A 21,016-nucleotide genomic window follows, 5' to 3' on the forward strand; every position below is an offset into this window, starting at 1 on the left:
TTTTTATTTTTTGCCATTTCTTTCTGAAGTTTCTTGCTATCCTTTTTATCTTTGGTTATTTATTATTTATGTCCTTTCTCTTTTTTTGTGTTCTTTAATATTAAAATCTTTATTATTATTTTTTTTAATTATAATGTTTTTTGCTATTGTGCTTTTTCTGTTTTTTTAAAATTATTTTTAAAATTTTTATTTCAGTCACAAAACACAAGTGATCCATCATCAACTTATTATCTTTAATATTTAAAAATGTAAAACAGAAAAAAGAGAACATTTTTGACCTTTTATACAAATATATATATTTATTCCGTTATTTAAAATATTGAATCTATGTTTACAGTAATTTATGATTTATTTTAAATGTATTGTTTTAAGAAAGAAACGGTGAATTACATGTTTTCTGTTCACATTATTCCACAACTGAGCTCCAACATTTTAACACTTTATAAACTTACATTCATCTTTTAAATTGTATTTAATTTTCTGCAGTACTAAATATTTCTGAACAAGGTCTTTGATTTTACTTAAAACATTAATTAGATTATTTTACAATAATAATTCATTTAAGTCTGTAGTTTTATATAAAATACAAATTGTTTCAGAGATTTTAACCTTTATGTGGTTAATATGCTGCATCCATGTCAGCCTGTTATCAGTAACGACCTGTTGGCCCTTAGCATCAAGTTTTAACACTTTTTAAGGTTTTTTCTCTTTAAATATGTTTTTTTTGTTTCCAACACTATAAATGTAGTTTTTATGATGACAGACATTTTCCTAACATCTCATCCTGATTTAAGTGACTTTAGTTCCTCTTCAGTCTCTAGCAGAAGCGTATTTTCTGTCCTTTCCTCTGATTGGTTGGTTTCTGCCTCCAGATCTGTCCCAGAGCGATGCTGTTCGGCCACACGGCCTCCATCACCTGCCTGTCTAAAGCCAGCGCCAGCAGCGACAAGCAGTACATCGTCAGCGCCTCAGAGAGCGGGTCCGTTTCCTCCGCATGCTCAATGTAGTCTGTTCTGTCCTGAAACCCCAGCTGGACCTCATGTTTCTGATGTTTCTGTGTTTCCAGGGAGATGTGTCTGTGGGACGTAAACGACGGGCGCTGTATCGAGTTCACCAAGCTGGCCTGCGCTCACACCGGGATTCAGGTGCGACACAGACTCACCTGGTGGGATCAGGGTGCAGACAGGAAGTTCACTCATGAGCTAAACACTCACGTCACATTTTAATATAACATTTAGTAGGAAGAAATGAGTATGTTTTATTTTGCTGAAATAGATATAGTTCAGTCATTTCTGTAGAATAGTTTAGTTTTCAATCTTCTTATATTTTTAAGGATCAAAGGAGGAGTAGCTAACTAAAAATTTATGCAGGAGTTTAGCAGAAGCTAATTCTAAAGTGCTACATGAACAAGGAGTTTAGCAGAAGCTAATGCTAAAGCGCTACATCGACAAGGAGTTTAACAGAAGCTAATGCTAAAGCGCTACATCAACAAGGAGTTTAACAGAAGCTAATGCTAAAGCGCTACATCAACAAGGAGTTTAACAGAAGCTAATGCTAAAGCGCTACATCAACAAGGAGTTTAGCAGAAGCTAATGCTAAAGCGCTACATCGACAAGGAGTTTAGCAGAAGCTAATGCTAAAGCGCTACATCGACAAGGAGTTTAACAGAAGCTAATGCTAAAGCGCTACATCAACAAGGAGTTTAGCAGAAGCTAATGCTAAAGCGCTACATCAACAAGGAGTTTAGCAGAAGCTAATGCTAAAGTGTTACATCAACACTTGATGTAACTATTTTGTGTTGATGAATTTAGCTTCTGTTATCGTGTTGATGTTGCATTAACTAAGCTAATACTAAAGCGCTACATTGATGTGCAATATAGCGGAAGCTAATGCTACATTGCTAACTTCAGTTCAAATTCTGTCATTGAAACACTACAACCCTTGAGCATCAATTTACTTTTAATATGATAATTTTCATGTTCCAGAACGACCTTAGGTTTGTAGTTATGTTTAACTTTTGTTCTTTTTCCTTCTCTTCCTTTCTCTCCCTCTCTCTCCTTCCTCAGTTCTACCAGTTCACCATCGGTACGCAGAAGGAGGGCCGCCTGCTGTGTAACGGACATTACCCAGAGATCCTTGTGGTTGACGCCACCAGCCTGGAGGTTCTCTACTCTCTGGTCTCTAAGATCTCTCCTGATTGGATCAGCTCCATGAGCATCATCCGCTCCCATCGGACCCAAGGTGTGTTTACCTGACCGCTTTATGCTAGCAGCTCAAACACGCCGTCCTGATAAAACCTGAATTTGCTCCTCAGAGGACACGGTGGTGGCAGTATCAGTGACGGGGATTTTGAAGGTGTGGATGATAACAGCTGAGGTCAGCAAGATGCAGGTTTGTTGCTGCAGGCGAACACACACACACACGCACACACACACACACACACTGATCTAAGCCTCTGGTCCGTTTCCTGGTTCAGGATCTGGACCCGGTCTTTGAGGAAGAGTCCAAGCCCATCTACTGCCAGGGCTGCCAGAGCATCTCCTTCTGCAGCTTCACCCAGAGCAGCTTGCTGGTGGTCTGCTCCAAGTACTGGAGGGTACGACCCTGTGTCTGTCTGTCTCTCTGTCTCTCTGTCTGTCCGTCTGTCTTTCTGTGTCTGTCCGTCTGTCTGTCTCTGTCTGTCTGTCTCTGTCTGTGTGTCTGTCTTTTTGTTTTTCTGTCTTGTTGTTTCTCTTGTATGTCTGTAATTCTCTCTTTTCCTTTTTGTCTTTTTCTTTGTCTCTTTTCCTCTTTCTGTCTCTTTCACTCATCCTGCAGTTTAATAACTTTTCCTTCTGTCTCCCAGGTGTTCGATGCAGGAGATTACTCTCTGCTCTGCTCCGTGCCCAGCGACAGCGACCAGTCCTGGACCGGCGGTGAGTTCATCTCAGCGGATAAAGTCATCATCTGGACCGAAGACGGCTGCAGCTACATCTACAAGCTGCCGGCCAGGTAAGGCCCAACGCCTCCGGCTGGAGAAACGTCTCTGGGCGGGTTGGGGTAACGCTCTGTCTGGTTCTCAGCTGCCAGTCCGCCAGCGAACATTTCCGCACCGACGTTGGGCGAACCAAAGAAGGATCGATCCCCCCGCTGATCTACAGCATCGCTGAGCGCTCAGACAAACAGGTCAGAGTTCACCTCCGAGGTCGTCCAGAGAAGCACGAGTCCTTTCACAGCCACAGGTTTTCTGTAGGATTCATGTCTGTGGACTGAGACGGCCATTTTGTTTCTTCTTGTTTCTGTAAAACACCTGGTGATGACTAAGGGTCACAGTTTGGTGCGTTTTCAGTTTGCTTCATATGTTTTTGTTTGTCAGCAGTAAACAATATATTTCATTATATTCCAAATCTTAAAAAAGTGGAAAGTATGGAACTGACTTAATAGCCTTGCAGCTAACTGCTGGTAGCTATAAACGGTTTTAAGTCAGTTTGATTTTGAGTTGAAGGAATAATAATGGTTTATTTCCTCCGGTGGGTTTGGACTCTTATAATCCTGCCTGACATCCCAGCTGACGCGCTGCTTGCTGCTGAGCCCGCCGCCGCTGCCTCCATGTTGTTTTTGTCGTATTTCTGTGCTGTTCTGGCCTCGTTTCAGATTAAACCAGCTGATGTTCACATGTTAGACCCCAGTCTGGTGAACTCAAGCATCATGGGAACAGGAATGAAGTGAACTGTTCACCGCTTTAGTCTGTGTGCATGAAGCTGAATGTTTTAGGGTTTATGTTAGACTTCCTGTTTGTCCTGAATGTTATGATTTACTTTTATTTACGTTTTGTCTGTTGTTTAGTTTTGTTTTTATGTTTCTTTTATTTCCTGTTCTCTGATTGCTGCCCCGCCCCTCCCATATAAACCGACCCTCACCTCCTCCCAGAAGGACGGAGGTGAGCAGGAGGAGCAGGAGGAGCAGGAGGTGGAGGTCATATGCCTCCGTCCCAGTGGCTTCGCCCCAGAGCTCTACACCCCACTGCAGCTTTACCAACACCGGCCTCTAGAGGCGCCTGTAAGCCCACAACACGCTTAGCATCAGCAGCAGGCAACAAGAAGAAGAGTTGAATCAACTGAGCTGCAGAAATCAGCTAAAGAAATCAGCTAACAGAAATGAGCTAAAATAAATCAGCTAACAGAAATGAGCTAAAAGGAATTATCTTACATAAATTGAGGAACTAGAACTAGCAGATATTCTAGAATAATTAGAACCAGAAGAACTGGAACTAGAAGCACTAGGAGATGAACTAGAACTGGATGAACTAGAACTAGAGGAAGTAGGCCCCTGTATTAAGACATTTAAAAAGTTGAGTTCTTCTAGTTAAAATCCATCTAAAATGGCGTCTCTCCCAGTAAACATGACCTGCGCCGGGTTTCCTGTGACCCCATGCCGGATTGTCTGAATCTGCGTTTGCAGCTGTTTTTATTTTAAATCAGTTTCTTCTCGGCTGCCTGCTGCTGATCGGCCTCCATGTTTCTTCCCTCCTGTCCTGGTGAGCAGAACTTTTTCCCTCTGACGTCTGGAGTTGCTGTGCCTTTAAAAGTTTTCACACCCTGTGAACTCATCCATGTTTCCTCAGGTCAAACTGACATTTCTGCTCATCAAACATCTCAAACTGTTAAACTGGACAGAAAACATCTGTGAGCATCAAGTTCTGGGTTTGGACTTTGACTAGGCCATCTCCTTTTATCTCTAGCTGTAGGTTTAAGTTGGTTTTTCTGCTGTAAGGTGAATCTCTAGCAGAAGAAAAGCATCCCCACAGCATGATTCTGCCACCACCGTGCTTCAGTGTGAGGACGGTGTTTCTGGCAGGACATGCTTCCCTTTAGCTCAGATTCTGCAGTTTTAAAATGTCTTAATTTAAATTTTAAATCTCATTTTGACTATGAACGTTAGTTTTTAAATGTTATTTTCAGTAAATGTTGATTATTCATCATTATTTTTCCACTTTGGTTCATAAAATCCCAGTAAAGTGTAGAAGTTTGTGGTGAAGCTGCCGGGGTGTGAATACTTTACTGTGACGGTGGTTTGACACCTGTTGGCTCTCGGCGTCCTGATCTTCTCTCCTCCGTTGCCGTGGTGACGGCGGCATCTCTCCTGTTTCGTTCGTTCAGTGGGTGTGGGACGGGTCAGAACCGGGTTTCAGGTTAGCGGTCCAGTTCAAGCTGCCGATGGATCCATCAGAAATGATTTAGTTTTTTTCTGGCGTTTCTGGGATTTGGATTCCGACCTGTCCAGCTGTGATCTTGGTTGTTGTTTGATGCTTCTGTTTCCCACCTTCCCCGCTCACGCGAAGGAAGAACGACGCGCCGCAGCGGCCGCGCTCTCTGCTTCCTGTCTGAGTCACGCCTCTGACCCGTTCCCCCCCCCAGCTCCTCATCTGTCCCCCGGTGACCCGGTTCTTCTTCGGCCGCCGGGAGCCGTTCCACAAGCTGCTGATCCAGGGAGACTCGGCCGGCCGGCTGTCGCTGTGGAGCGTCCCGGACGCCACGCCGCCGCGGCCCACCGCCACGCCAGCAGGTGACCAGCAGTCTGACGCTGCGCTGCAGCTAATAGTTATTTTACCTCTCTATTAATCGATCATTCTGACGATTCATCAATTATTAATGTTTTAAAAATGCCACATAGAAATACATAAAACATGCAGATAAATAATTCTGTTCCTTTTAAAATAAGAAAATAAACATTTAATTGGTTAAATAACATAAATCTGAACAGGATGAAGATAAAAATTTATAATTTAATTTAATTTCAACAGGTGGAAATTATCCATTTAAAGGTTAATTAAATAAAAACAATAAACAAAATACAATATGAATTAAGATGAATATAAATGTCTCTCTGGTATAATTTACTTTATTTTCTTATAAGCTGCTTTTATATAAAAGCTGCTGTACATCAGTGACATCTGGTGGACAGATGATGTCACTACAACTGAACTTAGGTTTTTATAAACTGTATTTATTTGGTTACGTGTTTAATTTTCTCACTCAGATGATGGTTCTGTTGCAGAGCTGCAGATGTCGTCCACCATCAGCCTGCAGGAGGCGTTCGATAAGCTGACGCCCGTCTCCTCTGGGATCATCGACCAGCTGAGCGTCCTGCCCAGCAAGCAGCAGCCCATCAAGGTTGGCAGGAATTAACAGAAACAAAATGAAAACCTGCTTCTTTCTGTTTGGTTGAGTCATTTTTCGTCATTCTGTTGCCCAGGTTACGGCCAGCGTCTACATCCCGTCTCAGGGCCGGCTGGTGTGCGGCCGGGAGGACGGCAGCATCGTCCTGGTCCCCGCCACGCAGACGGCCATCGTGCAGCTGCTGCAGGGGGAGCACATGCTGCGGCGGGGTGAGGATGATGATGGTTTAACATGCACATGTTCCTGTGCGCTCAGTTTTAATGTGGTCTGAATAAACTTCATACCTTTGGCTAAAAATTATTAAAATGCTTTTAAATGTAAAACCAAATGCAGCTTTTAGCAGGTATTCAGATTTTTTTTAGAAATAACAAAATACTTATTGATATTTATCCAAATTTGATAACTTACATAAAAGCTGATTTTGGTGCATTAAAGTCGACTTTTCAGTAAAAGTTTCAGTGATTTTGGTTATTACAAAACCTTGGATATTAAAACACAAATTCTTTGTGTCAAACTTTATATTTTCTATTGAAAGAAAATGATGGTGGGAATAAATTTACTCTTGTTACAAATTAAAAGTCTCCATCTGCATCAACTCATGGTGGGGCCGCACAAAATCAGCCCAAGGACCAGAAATGGCCCCCAGGCTGCATTTGAACACCCCTTGATTTAAAGCGTTCCACACCAAATCAATGCAGAAACAGTCATTTAATGGAATTTAATTAAAGTTTTATTTTTTTTGCTTCCTCTCCCTCTGTTGTATCTCTGCTGGTTTCGTCCTGCAGGCTGGCCGCCCCACCGGACGCTGCGGGGTCACCGGAACAAGGTGACCTGCGTCCTCTACCCGTACCAGGTGTCGCCCCGCTACGACCAGCGCTCCCTGGTGTCCGGAGGAGTGGACTTCTCCGTCATCGTCTGGGACATTTTCACCGGAGAGATGAAGCACATCTTCTGCGTTCATGGAGGGGAAATCAGCCAGCTGATCGTCCCGCCGGAAAACTGCAGCGTAAGACCGGAGACGTCTTCATGTCCACCGTCCCCGTCTGTCTCTGTCTGTCTGTCTCTTTCTGTCTGTCTGTCTGTCTGTCTGTCTGTCTCTTTCTGTCTGTCTGTCTGTGTGTGTGTACGGCTCCATGGTTTATCTGTTACCACCGACTACGGCTGCAACTAACGACTAGTTTAGCCATCGATTAATCTATCGATTATTCTGATGATTAACTGATTAATCGGACTGGCACATTCTGCAAATTCTTCATTTAACTTTTTTAATACAATATTAGAAATCAATATTAGATGCAATTGAACAAACAAATCAATTCAGTTTCACGAACCAGTCGGGCTGCAACTGACGATTATCTTAGTAATCAATTATTCTGATGATTAATCGATTAATCGTCTAAAAAAGTTGACACATTCCACAGGTTCTTCATTTAAACACTTAATCCTTTTTTTTCTACAACATTAGAAATGCATTAAAAAATGCAAATAACCAAATCAATTCAGTTTCATGAGCCAGTCATTGATTATTTTAGTAATCGATTACTCTGTCGATTAATTCTCTATGCTGACGACCCATGAATTCTTTCCAGACATGTTATTTTTGGCCCACATGACCACACCTCTACCTATGTGCTTTGGTTTTCTTCAGACATATTGCTGTGAACTTTGACCTCTCACCTCTGCTTTGCTCTCTGCCTATAAATCATTTATTATCACAGTTTGCTAACTGAAGTGATTCCTCCCTGACTCTGTTCAGTCGGGTTTGAGTTCAGATCGGTGCGTTTGCTCCCTGCAGACCCGCGTGCAGCACTGCGTTTGCTCCGTGGCCAGCGACCACTCCGTCGGCCTGCTCAGCCTGCGGGAGAGGAAGTGCATCATGCTGGCGTCCCGACACCTCTTCCCCATCCAGGTCATCAAGTGGCGGCCGGCCGACGACTACCTGGTGGTGGGATGCTCCGACGGCTCCGTCTACGTCTGGCAGATGGATACAGGTGAGACCCGACCGTTTCCCCGGGAGAAACTGGGCCGTCAGGGCGCCAGTGTCGGGAAGGTTCAGTAAAAATGAAGGCAGGTTAAAAAAAACTCCAAGAATAAAACGTCTCTCAGGATCATCAGATTGAGATTCACTGGTTAATTAGAAAACTGAGCATGAAAACTCAAGAATAAACAGAGAATGAAGTTGTAACTATTTGAGAATAAAGTCATAAAGTTATGGGAATAAAGTCGTAATATGAGAATAAATAATTCGTAACATTACACATAGTATTCATAAAGTTATGAGAATGTCATAATACTAAGATATAGTCATAATAATGCCAGAATATCACTTATTTTAAATATTTTTGCCATTATTTTGTATCAGTTTTCACTTCAAGATTAAAGTCTCTTTTGTTGTTGTTGTCAAAAAGCCAAATATTGTTCAGTGTTGCTGATTTCTTTTTGTTAAAACGTTCATGTTGTGAATACTTTCCTGTAACTATTGAACCAAATCGGCCCCCAGATCTGGTTCTGGTGGCCCGCTGAGCCACTGGCCCGTTCTCCGCTCAGTGTGGTGTTTAGATGTTTTCCTAATATATAATGAGTGGTCAGTGTGGTCATTCCCACCTCACTGGTTCAGCTGGGATTGGATACCGTCTGAGGAAACATCAGCCTGATGAGCCGCTGCTCTGCTGGGCGACTGCAGGGTAGCTAAGTGTGAAATTAAAGGAGGTGTGGAAGTGCTCAGGCGTTGGACAGGTAATGGAGCCGCGGCTGACGGCTCCTTCATCACATAAACACTCGTTCAATACCTGAACCCTCTGCTGTGATGATGTCTCCATAAACATCTCTGCATGCAGCCAGAGCTGGAAAACGCTGAACTACACCGAGGCGTGTAGAGCCGTAAGGACCTGCTGTCTTCACTGTTTGACCTGCAGAACATTATTCATTATGAAAGACTTTACTCTCTTAATTTCACTGTTTCTATTTTATTAACGCTCCATCGTAACAGTTTGATGTGGTAGATCCAGTTTTCCTGATTATGTCAGATAGAAAAATGCCAAACTAGTAATTAAACAGTTTATTCTTTTTATTCAATTTTGAAGAAAAAAAGTCATCAGTCTCTGTTGAATGTTAGAATATATTACAGAAGAAACTTATTCCCTTCCAATCTTCTCCCTACATACAGAAGAGATTCAAAACCTGTCACATCAGAGGAAGAATACAGAAGATAAATAACTACATTTTTAAAAGAATTAAAGGTGAAACGAAAAAACAAAAATGAAGTAAACAAATAAATGTGAAATTGTGCAAAAATAATTCAAGAACATATTCTTAAAAATCAATAAATTATGAACACTGGAAGTAAAATATATTTTAAATATCCAAAGTACATAAAGAAAACAACAAATAACATGAATTATTAAGTCTGAGTAAATAAAATAGTTATTTAAAGCGACCAAATCACCAGACTGAAGACTTTTATCATCCAGTTTTTGGCAGAAAGAGAGAAATCTGCCATCTGGTTTTATCTTCCTGTGTTTGTGTTTCCAGGAGCTCTGGATCGCTGCGTGATGGGAATCACGGCGGTGGAGATCCTGAACGCCTGCGACGAGCTCGCCCCCGCCACCGTTGACGCCCTGAGCCACTCGGCGGTCAACCTGAAGCAGGCCATGACGCGCCGCAGCCTGGCGGCGCTCAAGAACATGGCGCAGCACAAACTGCAGACGCTGGCAACCAACCTGCTGGCTGCTGACAACGCAGACAAGGTAACGCCTGGTGATGTCACCAACCGGACCGGGAGGGCGAGGGGAGGCTGGGGCCCCCGGGGGGACTCACAGAGACACCTGGCAACGACCAGGTTCACTAGACGACTGGCAACGACCAGGTTTACTAGACAACTAGCAACGACCAGGTTTACTAGACAACTAGCAACGACCAGGTTTACTAGACACCTGGCAACGACCAGGTTTACAGGTCAACTAGTTTGTCCATGTACTAGTCCATCCATGTCAGAGATTATGTTGCCATGGTAACAGAGGACACTCCGGCGTTGTGTCTCTCTGGTCTGTCTTGATGCATCACCAGTGATCAGATTCATTCTAGACGGAACCAACAATCTAAAAACGGGTTTGGAGGTTCTGGTCTCTGTAAAACATCCACAGTAATGATTCCCTATCAGAACTTGTGGTTCTGGTTCAGAACCAGAGATTCTGTCTGAGCTGGATACAGAAGATGTTGGTCGTCTTTCTCTCTCTCCTCTTCGGTGTTTCCAGCTGGTTTTAGATCTGAAGTTTTTCCGTCAAACTCGGCCGTCTGACCCGTCCTGACAGAGACGACTCCGCCCACACGGGGGATCCCAGAGCGGAAAACAAGCGCCCTGAATTATTTAGTGTTGTGAAGAGCGTTTAGTTCAGCTGCTGTTTGACTTTCACTGGTTCCCTCAGGAAGTGGATCAGACCCAGACGTTTCTCCGCCTAACCTTCGTGTTGTTGTTCCACCGTAATCACAGAAACCTGCAATCCTTCCTCCATTTGACGCTCATTGCACTTTTCCTGCTTTCTTCCTCATATCAACCCAGAACCAGCCATTATCCCCGGTGTGTGTGTGTGTGTGTGTGTGTTTGTGTGTGTGTGTGTGTGTGTGTGTGTTTTATCCCCCGCTGCGGGTAATGAAGGATAATGACCGTAAAATATCAGGCAGTGAAGCCAAAGCGATTCCAGCCGGCTGGTGTTTGATTTCTGCTCACATCTCGCTTTGAGGAGCTCTGGCTGTGACTTTCACTTTGTCCCCAGCGGGTTCATGGCACCGAAACAGGAACACAGACGCTTTATTTTTATTTCATATTTGACACAAATCACTGAAATGGCTCCAATAAAAATCACAGATGATCTCCTGCTTACAGCTGATTAGTAACGTTGAACTGCTGGACGTTCGTCTGTCCAGCTGTCCTCAGTAAATCCTACTCTTCCCAACACTCTGGTGTTCCCCAAGGCTCAGGACTCGGCCCCCTCCTATTTATTACTCTAACGTTTTTCCATTACTTAACTAGTGAATCTGTCCATATTAATCATAAGACAAACATTTAGGTCTTCAAATAAGTGTTGCCTTTAAACCCAGTCGTATTCTGTTTACAGATTTTGTGAATTGACCAATCAGAAGCTCACAAAATGTTCACAAACTGTTTAAAGGTCTGGCAACCTTAGTGTACGGAAACCTCTAACTTTAAATGAAGGAAAAAGACAATATAAATAATTAAGGTAATCATAAATGCCCTAAACATTAACAATTTAGTCTGATTTAAAGTCAGTAAATTATTTGTTCAACTACCTTGAAATCAATAGAAATTCTGGTGAATTTTAAAATTTATGCTTTTAAGAAAAGGATCAGAAATAAATGAGCCAGAAACCGGAATAATGTCTGAATTCAAGGCCCAGGAAACCCAAACACCGTTTAACGTCTACATGTTAGTGTTTCTGGTTCTGGTGCTCTGATGAACAACAACAATTAGATTGAATAAATCAAATTTCCCACCGTTGGAACGGTTCCTGAACGCATGGAGGCTGCAGCCCGTCAGTCAGCTGATCACTGGGACTTTTATTTTCCTCATTTAAGTTTAAACGGGAGAGAAAACCGGGCAGGTCAGCAGTTTACAGCAGGACCTTCCTTTGTGAGGTCTGTACTGAGCGTGAGTGTGTGTGTGTGTGTGTGTGTGTGTGTGCGTGTGTGTGTGTGCGTGCCGTTTGCCTGAAGGGCCCTGCAGGACGATGACCTTTAGATCGACTACCCGGGAGCTAGAATAAGTCAGCCTCGCCTGAGAGCAGCGGCCCAGCTGCTTCAACCTTTTCCATTTGATTTAAACTCTCCTCAGACGTGGTGTTGCAAATAAAAATAAGTTTTAAAAGAACTAAGCTGTTAGTGTTTACAGATTTAATCCCTCTAATTTGCCTTGATGTCTTTCTTAATTTGGAAATTCCTTTACATCCTTCTACTTTCCAAAAATGTCTCAAACTTTGTTTATTTCAGAGGTAGAAATGTTGTAAATGTTTTTGTGATCTGCAGAACATGCTCATCTTTCTCTGGGTGAAGTTGTAATGTGGTCTTCTGCCTGTAGATGGCACTGTTTCTCCACCAGAGTACGTCACAGAAAATGAGGCTGAGGCACAAACATGTTTGTAAAAGAATGAAAATGTTCCTAATGTGAGTGAATCTGAGAGCTCATCCACAGTAATCACTCAGACTTTAATCTGGAAACAACCTGCAGCTGAAATTCAAGGTAACAGCTTACAGTGCTGTTAAAATAACTCAAATATAATTGAACAAACCCAACATCCAACCTGTGTTGTTACTCTGGGAGAATCCTTGCTGTCTCGTTATCACTGTGTGTATTTAATCACGGTTAGAATCTGTTGCTAAGTAGCTAAAAACTGTGGTGCAGATATGAAAGAGGAACCGAAGCGCTGAGGCAAACTGAAGGCTCACAGCAGCAAAGGTTCGTTACTAACCAGAATATTCTGCAGACCTTCAGTCTTTAGTCAGCATGTTGGCCTACAGTGACGTACTCCATCCGATTTACAAACAGCAGCTTATAAACTGAAATAAGCAGAAATGCTAATGTTAGCTTAAATGCTCCCATTAAAATGTTGCTATCATTAGCATATGTATCGTATGAAGCCGACTTCTGATGGCTGCAAATATGCAGATGTCAGAGTTTACTACAGTACAAGAAATACAGATGGAGTTAGTTCGTATCTAATCAAATGAGTTCTGACTGAAACACTCCAGTTTGGTAAATTTGAATCTTTCTTCCTTCCTCCTTCAGGGTAATTTGCCCAAATACTCCCACAATGCCCTGGTGGTCCAGGCGATGAAGACCAACCTGACGGACCCCGACATGCACGTTCTGTTCTTCGATGTGGAGGCGCTGATCATCCAGCTTCTGACGGAGGAGGCTCAGCGGCCGAACCCGACGCTGGTTTCCCCCGAGACGCTGCAGAAGAGCCAGGCGGGCGCCGACAAGGGCGGCTCCTTCCTGGCCAACAAAATCTTCAAACAGGTGCGTAGACGACCCGCGGGGGTCCGAGGTTCCCTCCGTCCGCCTGCCGACGAACCTCTGCTGTTACCAGGTGAAAGAGACGATGAAGGAGACGATCAAGGAGCACCTGCTGGACGAAGACGAGGAGGAGGAAGAGGAGATGAGGAGGCGCGAGGAGAAGTCCAAGTCTCTGAGTCTGCTGGAGTATAACCTGACCATGGACACGGCCAAGCTGTTCATGTCCTGCCTGCACGCCTGGGGCCTCAACGAGCAGCTGGACGGCATCTGCCTGGAGCGACTGGGCATGCTCAGACCGCACTGCCCCATCTCCTTCGGCCTGATCTCCAGGGGCGGACACATGTCCCTCATGCTGCCCACCTTCAAGGTAGGAACTCTGGACCGGCCGTCCAACCGTGTTAGCCAACCGTCTGTCCATCCAACTGTCTGTCCAACCGTTCAATCATCCAACCGTCTGTCTGTCCAACCGTTCAATCATCCAACCGTCCATCCATCAATCCTTCATTGTTGTGGTGAAGATATTTATGGTTTAGGATTCCTTTCTGACATTCCCTGTTCGTTCTAAATAAGATAAATGTTTCTCCATATTTCCCAGGAGTCTTTGCTGCGCCAGCTGTCCCTGGCTGCCGGCCTGAAGCTGACTCTGTCCGACATCGTGGGGAAAGGGACGTACGGCGTGTCCAGGGCCGTCACCACGCAGCACCTGCTGTCGGCCATTTCTCTGTCCAACACGCTGATGGGCATGACCAACGCCACCTTCGTAGGCGAGCACATGAAGAAAGCCCCGGCCAGGTAATCAGCCTTCCACTAAACTTTACCCAGAGAACACGTTCATGTTCAAAACAAACAAACAAACAAACTCCTGATCCAGGAGTCCAAATGAGCTGAACTCAGAGAACATCGTCACATTTTTCACACAGACAATAAACCGTCAGGCCTGCAGGTGTGTGTGTGGGGGTGTGTGTGTGTGTGAGCTGATTGTACAGTCTGTGTGAGCTCCCATTGAGCTGTGAAAGATTTAGCAGGAAGGTCACAGTCTTGCTGCTCCAACAGCAACACAACATTTCATCAACCAGCGAGTGAGACCTGAAACTCAGAGAGCAGAGAACGGATCAGGTCAGTAGATCTGTGATCTACTGGGATCTACTGCTCAGTCTGGGCTCTACTGGGCTCTACTGCTCAGTCTGGGATCTACTGGGATCTACTGCTCAGTCTGTGATTACTGGGCTCTACTGCTCAGTCTGGGATCTACTGGGATCTACTGCTCAGTCTGTGCTCTACTGGGATCTACTGCTCAGTCTGTGCTCTACTGGGATCTACTGCTCAGTCTGTGATTACTGGGCTCTACTGCTCAGTCTGGGATCTACTGCTCAGTCTGTGATTACTGGGATCTACTGCTCAGTCTGTGATTACTGGGATCTACTGCTCAGTCTGTGATCTACTGGGATCTACTGCTCAGTCTGGGCTCTACTGCTCAGTCTGAGATCTACTGGGATCTACTGCTCAGTCTGTGATCTACTGGGATCTACTGCTCAGTCTGGGCTCTACTGCTCAGTCTGAGATCTACTGGGATCTACTGCTCAGTCTGTGATTACTGGGATCTACTGCTCAGTCTGTGATTACTGGGATCTACTGCTCAGTCTGAGATCTACTGGGATCTACTGCTCAGTCTGTGATTACTGGGATCTACTGCTCAGTCTGGGATCTATTGTCCAGTTTAGGATCTAACTTCCCAGTCTTCATCTTTTTCTTCTTCATCAACCTAATTCTTCAACTTTTCTATCAAAGACTTTGACAAATAATTTGACTTCTTCTTCTGTGACGATTTCGACTTCGTTGACTTCAACTTTTTTCTTCTTCATCTTTCGCTGGTTCCTTGAATCGTGGCTGACAGCTTGTTTCTCCTTCAGGTCGTTCAAAGAGTTGATGATGTTGGAGTCTGTAGTAGCTCCTGACGACGCTCTTCACTGAAATGAAAACTTAACGTTTCAACTTGTGCACCCTGTTGACTGGGCAAACTTTGACTTTATTATCATTACCCACTGCTGGTGAAACATTTCAGACTTTCCAGTAGCAGTAGGCGCTCAGCGGCTCAGAGCTGCTGTTGATCATTATCTGGAGAAGAAAGAGGTGGCGAGTTGTAGCAAAACAAAGCTGCAGGTGATGATGAAATACTAGAACCCTGTCGGACACACAGACAGGAACCTCATCAATCTGAAATGGGGAACATGAAAAAGCCAAAAAGCCAAACATGGTCAAATATTCACTAGTCCCGGTTTGGAAGTGAAGATTCCTCTTTGACTTTAATAAGGCAGGAGCCGCTGCAGAGGGATGAGACTTCACAGGAAGTTGGAAACTTTCAGCTTATTTCCACGGATCGTCTGCAGAAACCTAAACGCATCCGAAGTCTGGAGCCTCCTGAAGGAAGTATTCATAGCGCTTAAACTTTTCTCATTTCAACCAAATTCTGCTTTTTATTGGGATTTTATTTGATTCAAAGTGGTAAATTTTGCCTTCAGTCCAGCTAAATAAGAGTCACTTAAAGCCGCTAATGTCACATTTCCCTGTAACAAAACGCAATGTTTGGAAAATATCCACTAAAATAAAAGTTATTTTCAAATACCCAGCGTTTTTTTAAGGTTCTTATATGAATAAAAACATTAAACCTTTGTTAAAAACAGGATACGTACATTTTAGTCTTTAGGTGTTGGATAATTTTGCCAAGTTTTCCAACTAATGAGAAATAAAGAAAGTTAAAATAAATGTCACTTTGACTTTATCCAGTGGAAAACTGTTAAAACTTGCATTTGTTATTTTCCCAGCTGTATTTAAAAACGTTAACTGACACAGTGTGGAAGGTCCAAAGAGCCACTTGCGGCCCAGGAGCTGCAGGTTGGACACCAATGGTTTAGATCAACGCAGATTCATCATGGGTTAGAACGGCCTAGTCAAAGTTCAGGACCTGTAGGTTATAACCAGACGTCTGGAACTTTAATCTTTGGGGTTCGTCCCAGACTGTTGTTTCTGTCCCGTCTCTGAAGTTTGTGCTTTTCTTCTTCTTCTTCCTCCTCGTCCTCTCGCTGGGAGTGATCTGTCGCCTAGCAACCGGCATCGACGGTGCCATCGATCGTTGTATTGGAAGTGTTTGTGTGTCTCTCTGTGAAAGTTCGGCGCCTCCAGTCTGTTCAGGGAGGACTGCACCCAAAATTCAATAGGCTGGAGCCCAACACACACACACACACACACACACACACACACACACACACCTGAACACACAGTGCTAGCTTGAGGAGAGCAGAATGAGTCAGAGTGAGACCTCCCTCCTGCTGTTTGCTGTGGATGGTCTTGTTTTCCTGTCTCTGCCCCCCCGCCTCGTTAATATTTGATGGCTCCTCTTTGTTGCCCCCCCAGGCCCCCCAGACCAGGAGGAACCCCGGAGTCTCCTCGGAGGACGCCCGCCGCCCCCCCCCAGCCCTCCAACCCGGCGCTACAGGCCCAGATCAAACAAGGTAACTACAAAAGGAGGGTGCGCTCGCTGCGGACGCCCCTGAGGCCCTGCCTGGCGAGGGGGCGGGTGGGGTTTATAATGCAGCCCACCGGCGGTTAACCCCGCAGAGACGTGTCAGGTTCAAGGTTCGAGGGCCAAATCCGGCCCGCCGTGGCGTCTTAAGCGGCCCTCTAGGCCAGAGGTGTCAAACGTTTCGCCACGTTGCTCAAAATCATCCAATAAAAGTTCTAGCGGGTTAAATTGCTCTAACGTTTTTATGAGCTATCACTACAAAATAAGTTGTTAATGTATTTTATCTGCCTGTCTGGAGTAAAAATCTGGAACTAAAACGTTTTCATAGCGTTTAAACTTTTTCATTAGGTTCCATTTCAACTGAAACCTGCTAAATTAACTAAATTAGACTCGGTGCAGCTAATTTTACACGACACTTTTTAAATTAAATATCTACTAAAGGAAATGTTATTTTTAAACAACCAATTTGTTTTTGTTTTCCAACCAAGAAAAACATTAAACCTTTGAGGAAAAAGGCATAAATACATTTTATCCTGGCAAATTTTCCAACTAAACCAACTAAATCAAACCAACCAACTGAAGTATTTTAACTGTGGCCACCTGGTCCGACTGGATCTGGATCAGAACCCAACTAAAGTGAGACGAGGTGGAATAGTGATGAGTCTGTCTGTTCATGTTGGTGAAATGAAGGGATGAAAGTGAACCAGGTTGGACACTAACTACTCACATCTAACCCACACAGCCTTGCTCTGAAAACATTCTTCGCTCCCCTGACCTGGGCTTTGTTTAGGCCGTTTATTCAGACAAATGAAACGTTTTTAATTCATTTCGGCCGATTAAACAAAACGTTGTGGCTGCAGATGAAGCAGGAAGGTGAAGCTGCTGCGCCTCACTGTAGGGGAGGTTTTAACCAGCTGCCACCATCTGCCCCCTCCACACACACACACACACCCTCACACACACACACCCACACACAGTGGCACCCCCTGGACGCTGTGGAGGCGGGGCTTCCCTGCTATTGTCCCGCCTTAATTGAGGCCAAGCATGACAAGCGTGTGGACTTATTCAAACCACACGCCTATTGAGGCCCGGCCCGGTCCGACCCGGTCCCCCTGGTGCCCCTAGAGCCCCCGCGCTGTGGCTCCTTTCACATGGAAATCGAGCCAGGAGGCCCCTCTGATGTTCTGCAGCAGGAACACACACAGTCCCAGTCCGTCCCGCTTTTCCTCAATGGGAACAATGGGGAGATTTTCTGCACTTTAGCTCCTGGTTTCCTGCACAGATCAGAACCAGAACCAGAACATTTAACCAGAGTCCAATTATCTGAGCTAAAACATGATTCTACAATTTTGATGAATTTGAACAAAGAAAAGTGATTTTTTTTTTCCCCACTTTGACTTTTATTCCTATTTTTAGACCAACATGTAAACAGACATTTTACAGAGTTATAACCTATAGAGGCCACTCCCACATAAACACACCAGAATAAATAATAAAATAAAAACAAATCAGTTCTAAGTGTCCAAAGTTCAATAGTAATATCAGTTTATTAAACTGTATTTTAAATTATTACCAACATAATCTTGTTACAATGGAAAATGGAAAATAAAACCCAACAACATTTATTTAGAGATTTTAACTGAAAGGCAACTTTGCTGCACTAAAATCAGCTTTTAATTAATTTATTAAACTTTTCTAAATATGACAAGTGTTTTAAAAGAAAGTGATGCAAAACCTTTTTTATAGAACAGAAAAAAAAGCCAATAAGTAACCCTTTTTGATAAGCAAATATGCTAATTTCTTTTTAAATTTTGGATCTACAATGAATAAAATTCCTCTTCTACAAAAAATGCTCCATATTTGTTTGAGTTTAGTTTTTGTGTTTTGTTTTCTTGGTCTGTGATTCATTTTGATTTGAAAATTTTGTGACAAAAACTCACATCATCCACCAGTAGCTGGAAAATGGTGTTAGATTTCCAGTTTTGGGATTTTTATGTTTTTTTGTCCCATCTTCGTCTGGTTGCCTGTTTTGTTGGAAATGCAGCAAAATGCAGCAAAATGCAGCAAAATGCAGTAAAATGCAGCACTGCCATCTTTGGTTTGAAACAATCGGTGTCTCTTCTATCCAATTATCATCTGAAATTTGAGCAAACTTTAAGTGTTGGGGAAAAAACAAAATAAAATGCAAACATGTATTATTATTTTCCCTTTTACAGTTTTTCCTTGAAATTTTCTTTTTAAGTTTCAATATTTTGTTTCTTTCTGGATGAATAGTGCCAAGAAAAAGAATTCGCCCACTTTGAAACAGAACTAAATAAATGTTAAATTAGTTAATTAATGGTTTAACGAGCAGAAAATTACCTTTTATAATCATTAACAGTTCTGCAATTTGACCCAGGGGTAAATGACATTATTTGAAATTTTTTTTTGTTTTATCTTTTATTAATAAATTCAGAAACTGAATATGTCTTTAAGGTGACTGTTTCCTGTTGGAAGCAGGGGGCAGCAGCCATCTTGTTTTGGTTGCAGTTTAGTAGAAGGTGGTTTTTTAAAAACTAACTGGTTTTTAGTGAGTGAAGTGTTTAGTTTTATGTTTACGCTGTAAATATTGATTATGATTAGCAGATTTTTAATAGAAGCTAGCCAAGAGCTTAGAAACTCAGCTGGACTAGGGGGAAAAGCAGCAAATATTGGGTTACATTGCTAACTGAAGCTAATAGCTAACTGAAGCTAATAACTTCCTGTAGTTCCTGTCTGTCTGAATGTCGATTTAATTCACTTCTTGTTTTGTTTTCCTGACTTCCTTCCTCCTCTGGCAGCTCTTCTGTCATATTTCTAACCTTTTTCTTTTCTTCTCGACTATTTTCTCTCCTTCTCTTCCTTTCCAAGCTGCCAGCACTGCTGCTGCCGCTGCTGGGGCTCCAGGGGCCCCTGGGGTCCACCCTCAGGGGGCCCTTGGCTCTCATAACATCCCCTCAGTCAACGAAGGTACAGACTGATGTGCCGCTTAGGGAAAGTTTGCAGCCGTATCCATGCTTTCTGCAGAGAGCCTCCATTCCCTCTGCCTCTCCTCCCGTTGGGTTTCCTCTCTGTGCATTCGGCTTCATACGTCCTCGCCTCCTCGCTCTTCTTCTCTGTTCCTTTCCAATCTGCCCACCTTGTTTCTCCTTTCTTGCATCAGTCTTGTTCCCCCACAGTGTCTGCTCTTCGCCTCAGGTCTATAGCTCCAGTCTTTGTCCTTGTTTTGGGTTGAAAATGTCTTCATGTCTTTGTTGGTCTCAGTTCGCTCTCAGATCAGACACGCTGCAGATTTAAACTCAGGTGTTTCAAAACGCTTCGGGGAAATTCATGTGACTCTCTGAATCAGGCCTGTTTGGATTTCTGAAGTATAAAATATTGTGCAAAAGTCTTCAGTCTTTTATCCCTTTGTTAAAAGATGTTGATCTATTTTAAAGTTTAACCAGTCAGTATTAAAATTTGAAGGATAAATTCTTTACTTTTCTATTTATAACATCATGCAGGATAATTACACTAAAATTAATATAGTCATTGAATGGATTAAAGTCTAAACAACTGTGTCAAAATCGGCAAACAAATAATTTACTGACTGTTTCTATTACAAATGATTGTAGAACTTTGTTTATATTCCTCTAATGTAAAGAAAATTTTAGATACGTTTGCAATTGTTTTGTTTCCATTAAATAAGAAAAAAAATTAAAATCACATGAATAAGTTTGTATTAAAAATCGTGCCATCATTGTCCTTCCACTTCCTATCGTTGTCTTCATCGTTCTAACATCTGGTTGTTGACCATGTGACTCATGAAAAGTGCTTCCATTGCAGTTTCAAATTTTTCTCAAGTAAGAGTAAAAGGTAAAAATACTTTTTTCAAAAACCTTACTCAAGTAAGTGTAATTGAGTAAATATAATTAGTTACCACCCAACTATACCACTCTTCAATTTCCTGAGGGAGTCTTCCCAAGGGATCAGTAAAGTACAAGTCTAAGTCTAAGTCTATACTCATGACCCAAGACTTTTGCACAGTTGAAGTACTACACTGGAAAGGTAACCAAATCCTAGGAAGAGTTTATTTATTACCATCTAATCACATCAGTATGAAAATAGTTTAAAAATGCATTTTATGAACCTGTAACTCGTGTTTTTCTAAATTTGGAAACAAGCAGAATGTCATCGGCCAACAGTTTGACTTTCCAGATAGAAATGCATGTAGGGCAGCGCTGACGGTGTGAGAGCGCACTGACACCTCCTGTCCTCACATTCTGTTCTGTTTGTCTTCTTGTTTGCAGT

The 21,016-nt window shown here is 43.0% G+C and overlaps 1 protein-coding gene across 4 annotated transcripts in view; it reads left to right on the forward strand.

The window, feature by feature from the left end:
- Window positions 1-21,016, forward strand: part of wdr7 (WD repeat domain 7) — a 65,525-nt gene that overhangs the window by 1,579 nt on the left and 42,930 nt on the right. Inside the window, exons 3-21 of one of the 4 annotated variants that reach the window (XM_028025624.1) lie at window positions 873-979; window positions 1,067-1,145; window positions 2,067-2,241; window positions 2,315-2,391; window positions 2,477-2,596; window positions 2,846-2,991; window positions 3,063-3,165; window positions 3,910-4,038; window positions 5,397-5,544; window positions 6,037-6,152; window positions 6,235-6,367; window positions 6,944-7,164; window positions 7,954-8,149; window positions 9,690-9,904; window positions 12,958-13,191; window positions 13,262-13,555; window positions 13,784-13,980; window positions 16,600-16,697; window positions 19,598-19,696. In XM_028025624.1, the coding sequence (XP_027881425.1) occupies window positions 873-979; window positions 1,067-1,145; window positions 2,067-2,241; window positions 2,315-2,391; window positions 2,477-2,596; window positions 2,846-2,991; window positions 3,063-3,165; window positions 3,910-4,038; window positions 5,397-5,544; window positions 6,037-6,152; window positions 6,235-6,367; window positions 6,944-7,164; window positions 7,954-8,149; window positions 9,690-9,904; window positions 12,958-13,191; window positions 13,262-13,555; window positions 13,784-13,980; window positions 16,600-16,697; window positions 19,598-19,696 (2,887 nt within the window). Of the gene's footprint in view, window positions 1-872; window positions 980-1,066; window positions 1,146-2,066; window positions 2,242-2,314; window positions 2,392-2,476; window positions 2,597-2,845; window positions 2,992-3,062; window positions 3,166-3,909; window positions 4,039-5,396; window positions 5,545-6,018; window positions 6,153-6,234; window positions 6,368-6,943; window positions 7,165-7,953; window positions 8,150-9,689; window positions 9,905-12,957; window positions 13,192-13,261; window positions 13,556-13,783; window positions 13,981-16,599; window positions 16,698-19,597; window positions 19,697-21,016 lie in introns of all 4 variants that reach the window. The other 3 variants (XM_028025625.1, XM_028025626.1, XM_028025627.1) reach the window with 3 other exon arrangements.

Source organism: Xiphophorus couchianus, chromosome 8, assembly GCF_001444195.1.
Source record: "Xiphophorus couchianus chromosome 8, X_couchianus-1.0, whole genome shotgun sequence".
Taxonomy (NCBI): Eukaryota; Metazoa; Chordata; class Actinopteri; order Cyprinodontiformes; family Poeciliidae; genus Xiphophorus; species Xiphophorus couchianus.